This window comes from Magnolia sinica, chromosome 1 (genome assembly GCF_029962835.1).
Source record: "Magnolia sinica isolate HGM2019 chromosome 1, MsV1, whole genome shotgun sequence".
NCBI lineage: Eukaryota > Viridiplantae > Streptophyta > Magnoliopsida > Magnoliales > Magnoliaceae > Magnolia > Magnolia sinica.
Genome location: NC_080573.1, coordinates 46,914,587 through 46,935,509, shown reverse-complemented (window position 1 = coordinate 46,935,509; position 20,923 = coordinate 46,914,587). Strand labels below are relative to the sequence as shown.

The 20,923-nt window shown below is 40.1% G+C and overlaps 1 protein-coding gene across 4 annotated transcripts; it reads right to left on the bottom strand.

Moving 5' to 3' along the window:
* Positions 1-1,030: 1,030 nt before the first annotated feature.
* LOC131248144 (protein CHUP1, chloroplastic-like) lies at positions 1,031-8,688 on the bottom strand. 4 transcript variants are annotated; one of them, XM_058248252.1, is made up of 8 exons: positions 7,696-8,688; positions 6,210-7,071; positions 4,655-5,680; positions 4,139-4,270; positions 3,863-4,044; positions 3,141-3,252; positions 2,300-2,443; positions 1,031-1,663 (listed from the first exon to the last, which is right to left on the bottom strand). In XM_058248252.1, the coding sequence occupies exons 2-8, from the start codon at positions 7,014-7,016 to the stop codon at positions 1,586-1,588; spliced, it is 2,481 nt and encodes an 826-aa protein (XP_058104235.1). In that variant the 5' UTR covers positions 7,017-7,071; positions 7,696-8,688; the 3' UTR covers positions 1,031-1,585. The 4 variants fall into 4 exon arrangements, with proteins under 4 accessions (XP_058104235.1, XP_058104220.1, XP_058104213.1 ...); XM_058248237.1 differs by having other exon boundaries at positions 1,031-1,670; positions 7,687-8,676; XM_058248230.1 differs by having other exon boundaries at positions 1,031-1,670; positions 7,696-8,676.
* Between the last annotated feature and the right edge of the window lie 12,235 nt (positions 8,689-20,923).

The following is a 20,923-nucleotide window of genomic DNA, read 5'->3' as shown; positions in this document are numbered from 1 at the left end:
CAAAAATAAGACAAATTCAAAGATCAAGTGGACTACACTACAGAAAGCAGTTAGAGATTAAACGTCTATCATTGAAAATTTCTTGAGGGTCACAGAAATTTTGATCAATTTGATATTTGTTTTTTTTAATCTCTTCATCCATGTTTGTGATTGGATGGATAAAAAACATTATGGTGAACCCTACAATTATTTTAACGTTTGAATCATTGTCCCCACTGCTATTTGTGATGTGGTCCATTTGAGCTTTGGATATAACTCATTTTTTAATACACGACCTAAAATGATCTCACCAAATGGATGGACGGTGTAGATATAATAAATACATCATGATGGGCCCATAAAACTTTGATCTTCTTTCCATCATTCATACCAGGGCTCCAAGGCTGCCGGGCTCTTCTGCATGTGTCACGCACATACACCAGTGAGGTTGCTGGTGTGTGGTATAGAGGCTAATCTGTTTCCTCTGCCATGATATAGAAATAAATGGACAGGTTAGAAACCTTTGGCCATATTTTTCACAACCTTTAGAATTGTTCAGTTAATTCTTATAATAGGGAATCTTCACTTCTGATGGATAGTTGGATATCGTACCTGTCTGGCATCTGCTTTGGCAGAGTTCGACAGACGTGGGCTTAACAAAACTCATTATTTAATTTGAGTAGATATTAAGGGTGGGCCCAATCAGTACGATCAGTCCAAAAAATAGGTCACGATGTGGTCTAGGTTTAGATAGATTTTCAGTGAGCTGCTGCGGACCGTGCTGACCACAGAGTGCTTAGGGAGGCAGATTAAAGGCCTCTCCCCAACTGGATTTTGTTAGTGGGCCGAATGAAAACTGGGCCAGCTACAACCCTACTTCCCATTCATCTCCACCTTTTGTTTTCAACTTCTTACATCCAAGTTTTTTTTTTTTTTTTTTAATTTATTTAGCATAATCACACTTTCATTTCATGCAAGCCATACATGCGAGTTTGTGCATCACGTGTGGATGTAGGCACGTGCATGAGAGAGTGAGAAAAAAAACCTACTCTTAAGAAAACTTTACTCAGTTCTCATCATAACATTTCAATCAACTTACATGTTTTTGTCCCAAAACCTTAGCAAACCCCACTCCAACTGAATTACAATACTACGTATGAGAAGTTTGTTAATCCCACACAGCCCTCAGACATCTGAGCTGTCCATCACATGGGCCCCACCATCTGGCTCAAGATCAGACCCGCCGCTCATCTAGTGTGTTACTGTGGATGCCTAACAAAGTGGCTAGATTTCTTCTAGCTATCCATTTGATCACCAGATGAGCGAAAACTGGCCTTACTCTTTACCCATGGCATCTATACAATGTGGCCCGCCCAATGGACAACTTGCATATTGCATTGCTTAAACTTCCGCCCACGTGACAGCATGTGGAATCACAAGGCCAAATCAAAAACCTCAGTAATCCACTTAACAAAATGACATTACTAAGTATATTTATAGACAAAATCAAAACCTCAGCAACCCATAAAACCTCACTCAATTATCTTAATCTGACACTTACTGAGATGGTAAGCTTGTTTTTCTTTTTTCTTTTTTCCTTCTCTAACTATTTATTTCTTGTATCGGAAGTGCGCAAGATTTCGGAGCTCCTCGAATGCATGCATTGTCTCTGCATCAAATCCTCCTGCAAACTGCCATTACATTCAGAGCCAAACACACTTCAGTAACCCACCATTGCTTATTGGGCACTATGGGGAATGCTAACTGCACTTTCTTGCATGGCACACGGGCCAACATTTCACATGTGTGAGTTATGGAGAGCACTGTGAGAATGTTCTAATGTTCTATAATGATAATAATAAATCATGCAGGTCTGGTCATCAGGTGGGCCACATGTTTGTGTTGAATAGGGATATGTGGTCATTACATCCAAGGTGTCCATTTCTCTCCTTGTGCATGCTCACAGTACAACCTAGCTGATGAATGGCCTAGATCTCAAACATGTGAGACGTGCAGACACTTGTTCTGTAAGTTCAAGTGCTTGCTCATGTGTGGGGCCCACTGTTTAGATGACTTAGCACAAAGAATGTAAGTCACCACTACACAGTAAAGAAGATGGTCCCTAATTCAACACACATGAGTGGCCCCATTCAATGAGTTGGATGGACCTGATTTTTTCAGCTTGTTTATTCATGCATATGTGCAATTAGCGGATCACCATTGATAATATTGTCAAAAGATGAAGTGACGAGCGGCGGAGATTTAATGATTCAAGTAGGATGCCATTAATGTGGGATTGGTACAAGTTGTTTTCTGTTACCTGATGTATTCTGAAAGCGAATCTAACACCTTGAAGTAGCATATACTCTAATGCAGGGTCCTTGTCTGATGCTCCCATAGATTGTAGTTCCATGGCCACTCTTTTCATGTATTTCTTCGCCAGCTTAACTGATGCAAATTTTATCTGCAGTCCGTTTGGCCATTACAATCCCAAAATATTCAATACCATTGTTCCTTAATCTCATAACGATTATTTTTTTATATTAAAGATTGATGAAGGCTATTGAAACAGATGTGGGTCCTCCACACCAATGTGCATCGGTACATGCAGGACCATAGTTCAGTGATCCTAACCATTCATCGGATGGGCCTCAGTGATCCAAACCATTCGTTTGATTAGTGGCCAGCAAATACATGGTTAAGGAGAAAATATAGTAAGAGTTCATGTTCCGTGTAAGATAGTCGAATGGACAGTATCCGAAACCATTAAATCAGAAGATTTTAGAAGTGCATTCGACCACAGCAGGCTCATCCATTCTACAGTTCGGGTCATCCGACCACAGTCCCAAGATGTATGTATCCTGCACTTCAGCGAATTTTACAGTTAGCTGACAGGCATGACTCCATGTTATCTAAGAATCTATTTTGTAGACAGCTGATCAAACAGTTAGAATCATCCAATTTAGGAAATTTTAGGCATCCCCACTACATAGCGGGCCCATCAGATCACCTAACCATAGTGGGAAAGAAAAAAAAAAGTTCGCTGAGGTTCAGGACATCAGTCACTGGTGAGAAGGAATGCATACAAGTCTATGATAGTTAAGTGAATAAAAGATTGATTTAAAGGAATAATAGCCACTGAAGTTTGCAAGGATGTGTACCTTGCTAATAATCCCAGTGTCGAGCATCCAATCCGTTGGAATTTGAAACTCTTTGCAGTGACGCATCATACCCTCTCTTGTTCGGAGAATGTTATATACACTTCGCTCCATCCTAAAATGTTCAAATCATACACATTATTCTTATTGCCGATTGATATGAATATTGAATAACTCTGTTAGTTTTAAGACAATTCTACAATCCGCATTTTGATTTATTAACAAATAACGTCGAAATTTCAAAATGAAAACTAAGTTCTACACTTTGTAATTAGTAGTAGGCTACAAGAGTTTTAAAATGAAAATCGGGCATGTGAGGCTGGGCATGCATCCAAGTCAAGCATTAGTTGGGCCACCATGTGTAAATGTCCTTATCAATAAAAGAATGCGAATGAATTCATCAGGTGGGCCACATCGAACATTGAATGTGAACCAGTGGCAATCTTTTGATACTTTCCATTGTTTTATACTTATATGTTCCACTTCATGTGCAGCTAGGATCTGTAGTGGTATGTCTTGCCTAACCAGAGCGCCACACAACGCATTATGCGGGCCCCACTATGTAAATGTGCTCACCCAAAAAGCATGCCGATGAACTCATCAGGTGGGCCACATTAAACATACAATGTGAACATGCGACAATCTTTTTTACACCTTCCATTGTTTTATACATGTATGATAAGCTCTATTGAATGTAAATGCTAGATTGGAATTCAGTTTCTTACTTCTCAGACAGTGCAACCATCTTTTTCAATGCAATGTCACAAGGGAGCCGTGGATCATCCTCATAGTATGAAACTTCGGATTCCAATTTCTTCAGATCACGATATGCGAATGCTGCTTCTCGCAGAGTATCGGCTTTCTTTTCGGGCCAATCAAAGTGTTTTAACACTGCCCTTTCATCCACCTTCAAGAAGACGCAAAGATTAATAATTTAATATGGACTTGAAAAGATTCATGCAATTGCTTTATCTTAGCAAGTAGTGTAAAGATCAACTCACAAGAAAACAGAGTTCGTCATCAAGCCATTTCACAAATGCTACAACATCCTCAATGTCATGATAGACTGCACCATTCACCTCTCTTATCAATGAGTTAACAAATTCACCTTGCGTCTCAACATCTGCTTTTATCTGAGATTATCGCATTTGCCGTAAGGGTCAGAATCAGTCTATAAACAGAAACCCATGAAGTGAATATAAATGACAGGATGAATATGGATAGATTCAGTCCATTTATCAGATGGGCCCACCGTGTATGTTTTGTGACCCAAAAATAGGTCATTCAGTTATCAGGTGGGCCACATGCGCATTCGAAAACACAGAACCATAATGACCCACCTGATGAGATTTTTGAGCCACATAACATTTATGATGGAGCCCACTTAATGAGTGGTCTGGTTCTTACACATTCCAAGGGAGAATGGGAGTTAGCCACCATTAGCAGGTCTCAAATGAAAGCTATGCTATCAAGAATCTGTTTTACTAGCAGGGAGGCTGGGGATGGGTTAAACTTACAGCAAGCAAATGAGAAGAGCGGTTCTCGATCTCGCCAATCATGCTGCTGCGAACGTTTGCAACATCTGCAGCATCACAGACTCCCCCACCGGTAGAATCTTTTCTCGAGTCTCGCTTCATCAGAGAATGGTAGAATTCAACAACCTGTGGGGCCCGCTGCATTACGCTTGTGCTCCTGATCGAGAACTTGGGAGGAGGTGGTGGTGGTGGGGGAGGAGGGGGTGGAACTGCCGTTGCTCCATCTTTCTTGGGTGCATCAGAAACCAAATTCGACGGCTTCGGAGGGGGGTTAGGAATCCGTAACGCTCGCTTTTCAATATCCAAAGCCATGATTTTATTACTTTCGTGCCTGTTAACAAAGAATCTTGGACTCTGGATGGTACCCAAATCATATTTTGGAGAAACCAGTGGATGCAAAACTTTAACTGCAGGACCATTCTCGTTGCCAAATGCTTCATTCTCTGTTTCTTTTGGGCATATAAAACCGTCAGATTGTCGTCTCCTGCTCGGCAACAAGTCTTCTGTGCTGCCCCTCACTCCACTGATCGAATGCCGACGTCTGGGGCTCTTTTCTTCTTGGGTTTGCAACCATTCCTTGTCTAAGAGATGTTGTTGTTCCAAAACTTGACAATCTTCATCCAGCTTAGGCCATTTCAATAGCTTCTTCAACAGGCCTGATTTCTTTGCAGTAGAAAAATCAGCAGATACTGATATTCTTGGGTCACCCACCGATCGTCGAGCATTGCCGTCTCTTTCAGTATTCCGTTCAATGTTTAAATACCGAGGAGAATGCAGCCCAGCTGCATTTCGGGACTTGGGGCTCAATGTGTCTTCCAAATCGTCCGTTGATGGCTGGTCCAAATTGCGTAATTCATGACGTAGGCATGAGTTGACCCACCGCAGGTAGACGAGTTCCTCAACCTCTGTTAGCCGGCTCATTTGAAGACCCTCAACTTGCTTGCAAAGAGTTTCATTCGTGAGTCTTAGAACTGATGCCTCGGCTTCTACCTTTGCGACCACATCACTCTGCACGCAATTAAGAAGAGGATAAGCAAATGGTTCATGACATATCAAATATACAATATAAAGGGTTCCTGTTTGAATGAGACCTGATCCAATGTTTGAAAGAGGATTTGAAATGAGACAAATTGGAAAGGACACTGCTTTAAATGTGTTTCTGCCATGGTGTTTCGAATAAACAAGATTCCTGACCTTTTTGGATTCAAAAGCTTTCTGTTACAAAATATTTTAAAAACTCAGAATTCATCAACCATCCAAACAGGTCCCCAGGAACATATGAGAAATGTGATTGTGATGAGCACAAATAGAACACATGCTGACCCAAAATTCAAGTTAGCCCACCCATCAATCAGGCCACACGCATATGAGAAAACATTGTACAATGTGGCCCACCTTATGAGCAACCATCATGTTCAAGTTGTTCCCAACTTATGAGCAGCCAGATCTAACAGACGTGCCGTGAAATCTACTTAAATAATTCTCATGCAGAAGTCCTTAAGAGGCGTGAATCCTGTATAGCAGTTGGTAACAGTACCTCGGTAACCTTTGCGAGAGCAGCAAGTTGGGATTCAGTAGAAGAAAGCCTGCAAGCTAAATTTCTCTTATGAAGCTGGAGCTCCTTGTTCACGCGCCGCAATTCAACGACTTCCATCTCAAGATTTCTCATAGCAGATGTCCTTGACTCATCACCTTGATCAGATGTTGAACTAACACTCTCTTCTTGCCTCGGTGCCTCTTCCGTACATTCTATAACAGAAGATAAAGTAGCCAACTGCTCAGAAAGGCTTGTTTTCTCATCTTCTAGAAAGCCAACTCTTCGGACTAGATCTTCATTTTCGCTCCTCTTCAAATCGAGATCCCTTTCAAGTTCTGAAATTCTTGGGTTGTCTTTGTAATCTTGCAATTCAGCCTGCAATTTCAACTCCCTTTCCTTATACTCCCGGAGTAAGCTCCTCAGATGGTCTAGCTCAAGAAACAAATCACGGGACCCAGATGATTTCATCCTATTGCCATCAAAGGCATGGGGATGAACTTGCGCTGCCTTGGCCGAACATGGGAATTCACCAATAAGAGACCGTTTGACCCGCGATTGAGGCATAAAGGCATTCTTCTGATTAGAGATGTCTGAGCTAGTGAGAGGTAGCTTCTTGCTTGGGATCATAGACTGCTGCTTGTTTTTCTTTTCCGTTGAGAACCCTTTTACAATATGAGATCCCCAGGCAGAGCCGGATTTCAACTTCGAAGAATTGGTATTGATTTTGCCATTAGCCCTCGTAGTCACATTTTGATCAGAGAACTTGCACAACTTGGGTCGGCTTTCTAAAGGGATATCTTCTCTCATTGCGAACGGATTTTTCCACTCCACTAGCCTATAATGGAATCGAACAAATAGGAACCTGCATATGAAATAATGAGTGAGGTGATTGAAAATCCAAGGACGAGCTTACATTGGATAATCTAAGAAAAATGAACAAAAGGATCCTGTTCCAAATCAAACAGTCATGTTTCAACATTGTAATCTAGAAAAAACCTGAGAAATAAAGAAACTGAAAGCTAAAGAAACATTCCAGCTACTCAACTGAACCCATTACTGACAAGGGGATGAAGGAAACAGCAAATTCAAGAAAATTTTGAAAGGATTGGTAATGAAAAACCAATACAAATGACCAATATGCAAAAATATAACATTATTACAATCTCAACAACAATAGGAAAAAAAAAAACATTTTCTAAAGAGGTATTTAGTTATATGATCCTTGAAGGTATGAACAATTTGGATCATAAAAATGTGGGCCCCAGTATCTCCCAATCATGCAATCCTGGCCATCAATGGAAACAGGCAACTAAAATCAATGGTCCACAATTAAGGGAGGCCAATCAGACGGTCTTAATTGTTTAATGGGGAGATTTGGGCATCTCCCATTCATCAATCCAATCAAATGCTGGATCAAACAAGAAGTAAACTCCGAATAATAATAATAAAAGTACAAAGAGGCGAGAATTGAACCCACCAAACATACCTCTCCTTGCAGCTCGCTTCTGTCCAAGCTTTAACTAATTTGGTATCATTTGAAAATGGGAGATCCCATCAATAAAACTTCATTCATCAAATCTCCTCAAATCTCAAGGTTTTTGAAAACCCCCAAATATCTCTGAAACTAAAAATCTTTAATGAACTGGGAATAACGTCAGCAGGAAAAACGTATTAAGGACTGGCCTAACTCCCCAAGAACCCCTTTATACAAAGGAGGATATTTTCAAAGCCCAGAAACTGTCTCAAAAAAAACAGAACTTGGGGTCTTCCTAGATCCTATTGCAAGTGGATATTATTTAAAATAATATAGAAAAAAAAAAAAGCCACTTGGAGAGCTATTCTTTTGCCCCGTATCTCAGCTAAAATCCTAGATGGGGGTTGTCTAAAATAAAAATAATAATAATAAACGTAAAACCTTAGATCCTACTGGAAATAGGTTTTTTTAGTTGAAATGAGAAAAAGAATGTAACCACATAAAAGAGAAGAAAAACCCATCTGAGGGAACTATTCCACTACCAAAAAATCTCAAGCTCCCTCCCAAAACCCTCTGAAAAACAGAGCAAGAGATTTTTTTTTTATCGAAAGAAAAAAAAATCTTAGAAGTGGGTTTAGTAGATTTGAACTGAGCAAGAGAAGGAGAAGAAATGACCATTTGTAATGCTAATCAATCAAATATTGAAGAAAACTCAGCTTTCAAACTCTGAAAGAAGCCAGAAAACATTGGATTCTTCAGAGCATGAGAGAGCGTCTGAAAAAGAAAACTGAACTGAAGAGGACTGATCAGCCGCTGCTTGAAGTGGGACTTTGACGGATTTGAATTTTTGAAATGGGAGCTCTTTGTTCGAGGGATTTAGTGCTTGGGTGGAGTGGAATTTCGTTTCCTCTTTCTTTTTGTTTTTTTTTTGTTTCTTTCCTTTTTCTCCTGCAGGAAATCCGACCCCAGAGCTGGAGCTTTATTTGCAGTTTGAAATTTTGAAGGAGAACTGATCAGATACGCAGTGACTGCAGAACAAGTTATGGTACAGCCACTCTTTCCTGTCAAAATTACCAACTATCAATAGATCCTATCCGTAAAAAATATGTATCACACCACATTGATCATTTAAAACAAAAATCAGATCGATCTACATATTTATTGGCCACAAATTCAGATCACATCGTACCATCGGCTTTCCATTAATATTTTCCATTCTATCCTTTATCGGCCTGATTTTCATATCTGCTGATTAACATGTTTTGCCCAACTTTTTTTAACGGATAGGATAATCAAATATATTACACGTTGTGAATAAATAATGGATGTAGATAACTTACGATACAGCCGCTGTATCTAATCGTTTCTCATTTTCAAATTTGAATTGAAGGTACACGTGTACAAGTGCCGGGAAATCTAACGGTCTGATTCTTCAGATCTTTACAAGTGGGAAGAGCTCGCGTGAGCTTGCGCATGTTCTTGGTGGTACATATACTAGTTTAACATATGTATGAGAGAGAGATCAGGGACATTCATAAGATGTGAACGATCCTGATTTTCCCATGCATCAGAGGTCAGACTTTGAGACACTCAAGATGACGGAGATCAGGTCCATTAGTCATATCTTCCAACGGTCAAAATTTTCATATAGATGTGGCCCACTTATTAATGCGACGGACCTGGATTTCGATATATGGCATTAGCAATGCTTGTATAGATAATTAATTGTGAGGATTTTACAAATGTATTCCAATTTCGAATATCTTCAGCGAAGAACGCAATCAATCTCAAGCGAGCGAGTATTATTTGCATGCATAAGTTCTGTACACGTGCACAGAGGGGGAAAAAAAAGGGCTTCGGACATATTTATGGAAGTAGGAGCTATTATTAAGAAGAATTTTTGGATGGTAGCAGTGAATTGAAGTGAATACTTAAAAGCCTCGAGCAATAAAATTAGACACGTGGAATCAGTTTGGATATCCGTACAAGTGATGGGCCATGTCAAGAATTAGATGAATGGGACTGAAGTGAACTCGCCACACGCTCAATGAAAAGTTCCTTTCAAAAGTGTGGGACGGGTTCCCTTTGGATTCTCCCATGCTGTCCATGTGAATTCAACTCTCTCCAACGGAAACGGGCAATGGGGCGCGCGGATTAGCTACTACCTCGGCTGTTCGGAGCTCGGGACAGGTGGAGGCTACGAGGGCCATTGAGGGGTCACCGTGATGTATAAATTTTATCCACACCGTCCATCCATTTTTATATATCATTTTTTACTACAGAAGAAAAAAATAAGGAATATCAAATTCTCAAATGTACCATACGATGTGAAGAAGCGGTGCAAAGGGATGCCCACCATTGAAACTTTTTAGGGTCCACGGGGTTGTTTATTTTCCATCCAACTGTTGATATGGTTATTTATACATGGATTAAGTAAAAAAACAAATATTATCTGGATTCAAAACTTCTGTGACCCCCAAGAATTTTTCAACAGTACTTTGTAGTCCATTCGAAATTTGGAATTTAGTTATTTTTTCTTTCATGATCTAAAATAATATTTAAAAATGTATGGACAGTGTGGATAAAAATCATACATCATGTTGGCCCCTCAGTGGCTCTTCTAGCCTCCACCTGTCTGGAGCTCTGAACAAGGGTAATACCTAATCCGCTCCCGACAATGGAAGCCGACGCAGATGGCGTCCTAACCCGGGCAGCCCACCGTGATGTAAGTGTTTTATCCACACCGTTCATCTCTTTTCTAAGCTCATTTTAAGGTATGATCCTAAAATCGAAGTATGTGTGCACACGGTTCGATTCGGTCCGGTTTTGGGGCGAAACCGGAACCGAACCATTCCCTACGATTCTATGATTTTTGGAACCGGAACTGGACTGTTAGCACCCTAGAACCGAACCAGAACCAGACCGTGAAAACCGGTTCGGTTCTGGATCAGTTCCATGGTCCTGGGCTTTTTAAGTAGGTTAAAAAAGAAACACAACCACCGTCCACATAGGATAAAGGCCAAAGATTTGATGGCTGGGGTTGAACAATCTTGGATATTTTGAAATATGGTCCATCAACAGTTGTCCCATTCATATCAATTGTTTAGATCATTAAACCATCAGTCCCACATACCTAAACAAAAAAGTCCAAATATATTGGGCAAAACTTTTACCTCAAGGGTCATGTTATGCCGTTTCAGATTCCACATTTCTAATGAAAGGCCGAGATCAAGTTCAGCACCTCTGAGTGATATGGTAGAGCTGGAGAACTGGAATGCAGTAGATCCATCTATTTTTAGTTCATATAGTAGGATGTTATGTTGATAGGGATTGTTCATCTAGTGGGTCTCATTATGGATGGCCAATGTTATGAAAATAACTATAATAGACGATCATAGCTGTCAAATTTCTTCACTTTGAAGCACTTTAATGTTGACCATTAATCAGTTCTCCTCTCTGTCGTTGCTTTGAAAGCCACTTTTCAAATCGTTAGGATCATCCACTTTGTGTATTCTTGAATCATTTACCATCCTTAACAGGGTCCACTAAAGCTCGAATCCACGGTTTGGATCCACGGTTCGGATCAACGGTTTGAATCTACGGTTCGTGTAACGATTCGGATCTACGGTTCGGTTCAGTTTTATAGGGCCCTAAACAAGAACCGATCCATAATCAACGATTTTGAAAATTTTGGAACCGGAACCGGACCGTTAGCACCCTAGAACCGGACCAAACTAGACCGATCCAACAGTTCCGGTCTGGTTACACGGTTCCAATGGTTCAATGTGCACCCCTATGTCCACATCTCCAGTGGACCACACCAAAGGAAGCTGCAGTGATAGTGACATCCACCGTTGGAACCTTTCTAAGGGCAACTGTGATTTTATTTTTTTTACCATTCAACCTATTCACAAGTTAATGTAGACATGGATGAAGTGAAATATATATATATATCAGCTTGATCCGAAACTTCTCTAGATTCTAAGAAGTTTTTAATGGTGTAAATTCAATACCCACTTTGTGGTCCACTTAAGCTCTGTATCTGCCTCATATTTTGTCTCATACATTAAAATTATCTAATAAAAATGATTAACGGCGTGGACCCCACAGAGCCCTGCCCGGACGGATTACCGTCCGGGCGGGGGTAGGATACAATCCGCATCCATTGGAAGTGGATTTCCTACAAAAGCCCTTCGCAGGAAGTTCCTGCGCTGGAAATCTAGGGGGGGCCCACTGTGGTGTTTGTTAGAAATCCACCTAGCCCATCCGTTATTTCCCATGCACTGGAAATAAGGCATGGGACCAAAAATAAGCTGAATCCATGTGAAAACGTGAGGATTGAAAGTCCACAGTTGAAATATGCGTGGGGCCACGGAAGTTTTGAATCAATGTAATATTTGTATCCTCACTTCATCCCATTAGGAATGATGTGATGAACAATATGGATGGCATTTAAACATCACTGTCGATCCTAGGTAGGTTTCAATGGTAGGAATTTCCTTACCCACCTTTTCCTTTAATGCAGCCCACTTGAGTATTGTATCTTGCTTTCTTTTGGTCTCAAGTCCTAAAATCATCTTAAAAAATGGACAAACAGGATAGATTTCTCATAAACATCACAGTGGGCCCAACTAGTTTCTTCTGCAAGAACTTCCGGCAAAAGGCTGTAGCAGGAAATTCGGGGGCAGATTCGACAATGAAACGGTAGGGAGAGGATTTCCTGTTATACAGGTAGGGGTGTACATCGAGTCAAACCAAGTCAAGCTGGCCTCATCTCGACTCGGCTCGAACACTGGCTGACCTCAACTCAAACTCGGCTCGGCTCGGTCCACGAGCCTGAATGGCCAGTTCGGCTCGGTTTAGTCAGTAGCTCAAGCCAGCTTAGGTTGAGTTCGAGCTGGGTTCGCCATTAAGATTTTTCCACAAACACCTGAAGTGCAACTTCAAAAACTCACTGTTTTACAAACAGAGGCAATGGTTTTACAAGTGTTTTATCAAACACCTTCTAAGTAACATAAAAACCAAAAATAATACTAATAATAATAATAATAAGAGAAAAAAGGTATTTGTTTAATGTACATGCCTTGCTTGCCATCGGCCAAACCTTCCTTACTACCAGCCAAACCTTCCTTGCCACCAGCCACATTTCGTTGAGTCATTTTATCAAACAGTTGGTGAGCAACATCAATGGCAAAGTAATCGAGTCACCAAACTGGTTCGATCCGAGTTCGATTCGATCTGGATTTGATTTGAGTCGAGTCGAGTTGGGGCTTGCTCGAACTCGGCTCAAGCTCATTTTCGAGCTTAAAAAATCAGCTCGACTCGGCTCGAACTTAACTTCGAACTGAGTTGAATCAAGCTTTTTCGAGTCGAGTCGAGCAGCTAACCGAGCTAGCTCAGTTAGTGTACACCCCTATATACAGGTAACATTTTATGGGTTGTTACCCTAATCGTATAGGAGCACACCTTGATGCATTTGTTGTATATCTACCCAGTTCATCCGTTTTTCCATCTCATTTTAAGATGCAATCCCAAACCTCAAGAAAATCCAAATCTAAAGTGGACGACCGTACCACAAAAAACAAAAAACAGTGATAAATGACTAATAATTTTTTTCGTGGGCCACAAAAGTTTTAGATTAAGTTTATCTTTGTAATTTCCCTTCATCCAAATATTTTGACATTATCAAAGGTTGGATTGTAAATAAACATTATGAAAACCTTATTATGGGCCCTTCACAATTTTTAATAGCGAGGCATTTGGTAGTGTGGTCCACTTGAGATTTGGATTTGCATAATTTTTGGGACTCCGTCTTAAAATGGGCCGGAGAAAGATAGATAGTGTGGATATACGACAAATCATCAAGGTGGACCCATAATAAGGGTAACACTCATCACGTTGATCTATGACCCGCCGATGGTTGGTTTTGATCATAGAAGTTAAATCCTAATCGTGTATATAAGTCGATCCCAATGTTCTACGGTCTATTTTTTTATCTAATGGTTGGATGGCCTTTGAATCGCAATTCTAAGGTTGACAGTTCCTGTGGTGGGAGGTGTACATTATAAGGTGTGCATATGTACACTAAATTCTCTTTTTGATTTTAGTAACTTAGCTCTCCTGGGATTTTCTTAGAAATCTCGGTACTCCAAAATTTGGTCTAAGATGTTTTGGTGGGAAATATAAACTAGTGGATTCATTGGGGATTGCTTATAGATCATAATGATGATATTTTTCTTATTTTCAAGTGAGTCATCTGTCAGTTATAATGCAAATTTTGATAGACTGTGGATCTTCTGAGTTGGGTCCAACAATTAATAATATACAATTCAATTAGATAAAGCATGCTTTGTCTAAACTTTCATTGCAATTGAGGTTTTAGAAATATGTTTTCTGAAGTTCAATTTTAGACGTGAACATATACACAATGGAAAACTAAAGACGATCAGTGATGATACATTTGTAACCACTGGGATTAGAATTTAACAATGTAAAACACTTCAAATTATATCAGGATCATGATGTAGAGTTCGGATTCATTGATGAACAGATGTAAATAACTTAAATTGCATTTATCGTCTATTTTACGATGATAAGATGATCTACATCAAAAGTTAATGATTAAATAACTTAATCTATCCATAAATGTAATGTCTCGAAAAAATCCGTACAAAGAACCAAGTATCACCTCAGGCAGAAATACCTAAGGACCATACCCTATCATAGTTTAGACGAAAATTAATCAAGTACTAAACTAAAGAATTAGTGAATTTAGCTCGGGCCACCATTTACACAATCAGAAAGGCCTAAAACCATCAATACCGCTGACTCAACACTACTTAAAGACCTAGGAGAAATCCCAAGAGCCTATCGCTCTCAGGAGTATATTAAAACTCCTTATTAGACCTGGACCGCACGTCGAGAATCCAATGACCGCAAAACTATAGGATTATGTCCGTCCTATTAGGCTTGACAACCATTGTGGGAATCGAGCCCAGATAGTATCCAGAATGCACAATTTGAGCCCTGAGCGAAGTGTGTGAGAAACGTGAATATCTTTAGAAAATGTATTTAAACTTAAGTGAATTGAGTCATTTGCTCACATGTGAAATTGAAGATTTTGGACTGTCAATTTCTGACCAAAATTCACCTATGGGAAAAGGAAATTTCCCTGCGCATATCCGTATACTTGTAGCCCCGATCGAGTAAGTATGACCATTGAACTGACACGAGACCTCCACGGTCAATCTACTTATCTAATCGCACCAAAAACACATCTTAGCATAGATCCATTGTCAGGAACTTACCCTATGACGTAGGTGAGTATTGGGCCTCCTTTTGAGCCATGTTTGTGAAAGACAACTGCCCAAAGGATATAACCCATGTATATAGTGGCCCTGGGGCTATTTGCATCACCTATGGGCCTATATATAGCCCTTATACCACCCCATCTCTCTCATACGAATTTCTCCAAACCCTAGGAGAGAGAAGAGAGAAAAGAAGAGAAAAGAGTAAGGATAGGAGAAATCTTAGGAGATCGTTGTTGTGATTCTCTCCCATAACTTCATGCCTCGAATCATCTTCCCATTTCACTGCACCATCGGTTTTAGCTACGATTTGGGTAAGAAATCTTAACCCTAATAACGTAGTTGATATTCAAAATGGTTGTTTGTCAACCTAGCTAACCGATTTCACCATTTAGGTACCCGACGTTTTGTTTTCGAGAACATAGCATTCGAACTGAGTCCAAATCGAGTATTCCGACAAAAGGTGCGGACTATAAACATTTAGGTTATGGTTTTCAATGCTTTCAATGTCAATTAATGATTTATGTCTGACTTGATTGCTGCCATGTTGACTTAGATACGCCATTTTCAATACATTTTACATGTATGAACTATGTTGAACAAAATATACATCCTATGTGTTTGTTGAAATGTTTGAATGAATATGTAAACGTGATTGGTGCTTGCCATGACTACTAATCTAGGATTCATGTTTGGCTTATGCATGATGACCTCTTTATGTAAGGATTTGCATTAATATATGTAGTAACTAACCTAGTCTATGTATGTTGGTGAATTGTAACATAAGTGTTTGATAAATTGTCTGAATGAGGAATTGTTGATGATTTGTAGTTATTAAGGGTATTGAGATAGGATTCTCAATTTCCTTGTTCATATGTATAGTTTCCTTCATGTAATTTTTAATTTCGCCTATGCAATTTATGAATAAAATGCAAGTGTTAGGTATATGATCAATGTGTATGATGAAATGCTCAAGTGAGGAATTTATTTGGATTATTTGCTAAATGTTGGGATTATTATTACATGTGTTTACTTACTACATCTGAGTAAGATTGGGGCTACGATGTAGCCCAGCCAATCAGTAACAGTCCTCGTTTAGGTAGCCGAATTAGTCTCGCCACATTGGATATATTCGACGAATCCAGGTCGCACGACGATTGTCGATAGTGGTTAGGACACGAAGGGTGCTTACACACTCCATGTCAATTAAGTCACCATGTGCTCGTACCAATCGAACTTATCTAATAAACCGATTGGCCTATTATATGTTTACCATGTATAGATGCTACTGCTTGAATCTAAGGTACCCCCTACTAATGTAAGGACCCACTTTAACATGGTACCACGATCCACTAAGACTCATGAGCCGGGCATGGTGGAATGGGACACCGTGTTCGAGCTTTCGGCCTACGCTGGGGTGACGAACCTCCTCGTAGTGACTAATGAGCAAACTCACACTCATGAGCCGAACATGGTGGTATGGGACACCATGTTCAAGCTGTTGGCCTACGCCGAGGTGATTAGCCACCCTGTATGACCACGAGTATAAACTTTGAACTTGTCTATCGACTGATTTTCATTGGGAGTGATGCCCTCCAACTTACCTATAGTATGTGTTTGACTAGGAGTGACGAACCTAGATAGATCCTTCGGTTCGGGTAATGATAGAAAGGGTGGTATCCTAGCTTCCCAAACCTGCTATATGAATAAGCTTAATTAAGTACTCAGCTAACATGACCATACATCGCATTGCATTAGCTAGGATGTACTTTTGGCGAGGAAGGTGCACTTTAGGGAGTGTTGACATACCCGAAATTGGTTATCGGAGTCACTTTTGAGGGAGCTTTGTGCGAGGGCATACATTATTACTTGCACTCCATTCCTACACTAACAAGAGTAGTTAAGAAGTGATTGTTATATTGCCTTATCATTACTACTTAAATGAATTGATAACATGTTAACCTTTGCCTTATAGTACCACTAAGTTGATCACTCACTCCCACCCTGGGACGGTGTTTTAAAACACCAACCAGACCCTTGTTTAGATGCAGGTGTTGATGAAGTTTATGTGACGAAGTAGGACTTCATGGACGAGGACGAAGAGTTCTCCTACATTCAACTCTCGGGCGGGTCTATGTAGATCTCGTACCGATGCATAAGGACTACAGGGATTTTTGGCTTAGTTGAACACATTTACTACCGCATTTTTGTATATTTTGAAAGAACACATGTATATGCTCAGCCTGGTTACATATTCATACTCCAGAGGTTGTGAAACGCTTTTATATTTAAATACATATGCTTCAGACTTCTGCTTACTTGATTTAATTGTATATAGAGTATGGTATGTTGTTTTGGTATAATCCCACTCATATTTAACTCATTAATATGGACGAAATCTAAACATCATTATCCATGTTGTATATGTGATGTGCTGGAACTCAGGAGTAGAGCTTTGCTCGACCCTCGAAATTCAGGGCGTTACAATAAAAGTCCATCTCAATAGTTGATTTGTTGAAAGGTTGTATATACAAGCAGATATAATCATACATACTTGCGTGTGTACACACCAAAATCCCAAATCATTACAAATTTGCCCTAAAGAAAAAATGTGGAGAATAATTAGAGAGATGAAGAAGAAGAAAGATTTTTTTACGTAGGAGATGGGAAAGTGAAATGCATTTATAAAGAAATAAATAAGAGTCTTTGGTCACGAGGAACACGTCACGTGGTGCATTAATGGAATAATGGTGAATAATGTATTATTTATTATTTTGTCAATGCATAGTGACTATTTACCCACATATGCATGAGGGTGATAACATCTAATAAAGAAAACGAGTGTCTAAGTCAAAGACACATCACTGTGCATTGCTTCGCCCACGGCCACAATCGTACCCCACACATGCATGTGTGAGGTTACTCCTGTGGGGACTGTGGGAGCACACAGAGATGAATCTAAGACAGCAATCCAATAGCACCAAGCAAACACAGAGAGAACATAGCGATTTAATGTGGAAAAAACTACGGCATAAAGTGACAGATATCATTATGAAAGCAGAAATTACAAAGAGAAAGATCTTACCCGATTCGAACAACCTCGAATCTCACCCTTGCTATACCCTTTAAAACCCTAGGACAATTTAGAAACCCTTAGAATACCTCTCAATCTCGTTTACGCCCATATATATATATATAGCCTTAGAAAGAATCCCAAACGAAATTGAAAACAAATCTCGCAAATTCGCAGCTTTGCAAAATCTGTTGATGCCATCAAACACTCATAGATGGCATCGAAAGTAATCCTTCAATGGCATCAAACACTCATCAATGCTATCAAACTAACACCTCAACTGTCCAAAGATAAAACATGATTTTCCAAAAATTCTTGATGGCATCAAGCTAATCCTATCGATGGCATCCAACACTCATCAATGGCATCGAAAAAGTGCCTAGTTAGTCCAGTGACCAACTAAAAAAATTTTGAAAAATATCGATGTGATCGAGCACTGTTCGATGCCATCAAAGGTGACATCGAACAGACTATCGATGGCCTCGACCGACCCTATATCTGACTTGATTTAAGACATCAAATACAACAATCTCCACCATGTCTTCAATTATCAAATATGGAGATTCTTGTCCTCTTCTCTTATCTTTGCTTGCATCATAACTCTATCAAAACTTCTCGTGCATACTCTGTCTTCCTTTTACGTCATCGCCAAGCTTAGAGAAGTCGTACAGAACTTGAACTTCTCTACAAGAACCACATTGGTGAGTGTTATGGGGAAAATGGACCGACTAATAAGAAAAGGTTAGGTCGGGACCCCGTGCATCTTGCCAGATTGAACGGCTATGGATACAACTAAAGATCCAACCTCTGACCCCATACTGAACAAGAAATGAGGTCGAACTCGATATCTTGTTGCCAGGTCGGATGTAACGCCTCGGTTTCCAGAAACCCGAGTGTTAATTAATCAGGTGGCTAGCGAAAACATCAAAATTAGAGTACGATAGCATAAGCAAGAAAGGAAGATATCATATAAATCTGAATATTTTACCCACTCAGCTGGGGGCCTTAATTACAAAATTTATATGTTCCCAAGTACCAAACAACTATAAAGAGATACTGAATTGTATTGGTTAAGCCCAAAGTATTTAGCCGCTTCCTTCTGCGGCTCATCTTCATATACCCTTCCTCAGGTTCCGTCGTCGCGACCTCCAGGCCAGTGCTACCATCTTCTCCATCAACACCTGCATACTCTGTACGGTTGGATATTGATAAATAAGTGGCCAGCTCAGTGTGAATTCCCCTCAAGATTACACACCGCCACCTTAGCAAACATAGTTTAAAGAAAAATAATGAAACATTCCAAAAACAGATAAGATGCAGTCTTATTATAGTACATGGATGTATGAATGCAGATCAACTTGGGGATGCTCATTCAGTCGGACTTGAGCTTGTCACCCATGCATTCATCGACCTGGGGATGTATCCGGTTGAACTTGGGCTCATCACCCGTGCATAGGGCTGGTCACTAGCGTAGTATAGCATAGTGACCAAGTCCTCAAATAGGTCGATAGTCGATGGTCTAGGAGTTAGTAAAATGATGCTCCAATAAACCTAGGGCACGTGCTACAGCATCCAGAATTTGTCACCCGTCATCGCCAATATGCTATGAATGCATGATTAGCCAAACCGTTATTATTCTAGTTATAATCAGTGAATTAAAGTAACTCAATGGTCACTACGGGGGGCTCGTGTCATGCCCCAAACTTGGAAATCGGGCTCACAAAATTTCTGATCACCGAATCCAGCGTTGACAGCCTCCGTAGTACTCCATTCTCTACTCTCGGTACCCATATACCAGGTTTCGATCCTAGAATCCTACAAGGAGGATTTTTTAGCATGAATTTATTCTGTAACAAGCATAACCATAAGCATAATCCACAAACAATAACCAAGACACCATCACAAAATCCACTATGATAAAAAATTTTAAGGTACAATGTGCATAAGGGGAAATAGTACAATAACAGAATCAAAAGCTCTAGAAGTCCGCTGCACACTCCAATCTTAATGCTACTAGGCATCCTAGCATCACCTAGATGCAACGGTCGTGCATAACCTTACGAAAAACTTAGAGGATGGTGAGAGTGTGTGCGCAATATAAGCGTGTGCTCAAAATAGAATATCAGAGTAATACGAAATATGCTGGCAAATCCATGAATACTATTAGCCATACCAAGGTTATGCGATGCAAGGTATGAATGTTATTGGCCATATCTAGGCCATGCGATGCAAGGTATGAATGATGTCGGCCATACCAAGGCTATGCAATGCGAGATGTAACTCAAGCATACTAGTCCTCATCCGAATCCACATATCAATGCAGCTCATCACTAGAGCATCAAATATCAGTACAATTCTCATGCTAGATAGTCACCGGAGTCTATTACACTCTATGTTAGCTTGCCGCTTCTATCTAAGGGCACAACTGGGTAAGTGAAAGAGACCTCACTATCTGCCTACCAATATCGGGCCCGACTCATCAATAACGGACCTATTCCTCAAGCTGGTTAAACTCAACCTGCATATTGTTGCGCAGCACACCAACAACGCAGTGAACCGAGATCCAATCTCCGGTCTCACCCATAAATGAAAAACAAGAAGAAATATAAACTAAAAACAGATTAAAGCAATCCAAACAAACCACAAGACAAGATATACGTGGAAAAATCCCAAACTAGGGTAAAAAACCACGAATGCAAACTTCTACTGCGAAGAAAAATGAAGATTACAAGGCAATATACTAACCTCTCCTTTAGAAGTACATAGAAAACCCTTTGCCCACACCTTAGAATTATTTCTAATACCCTAGAAAAACCCTAGGGACACCTATTTATAGTTTAGGCAACTTTCCTTTCGCGCC

Bases quoted from the DNA above. Each gene is read 5' to 3' on its own strand.
- LOC131248144 (XM_058248237.1), bottom strand. From the start codon at position 7,016: ATGAGAGAAGATATCCCTTTAGAAAGCCGACCCAAGTTGTGCAAGTTC. The intron at 4,045-4,138 runs GTGAGTTGATCT...GTCTTCTTGAAG, and splicing joins ATGACGAACTCTGTTTTCTT to GTGGATGAAAGGGCAGTGTT. The intron at 1,671-2,299 runs GTAACAGAAAAC...ATGTAATGGCAG, and splicing joins TCGCTTTCAGAATACATCAG to TTTGCAGGAGGATTTGATGC.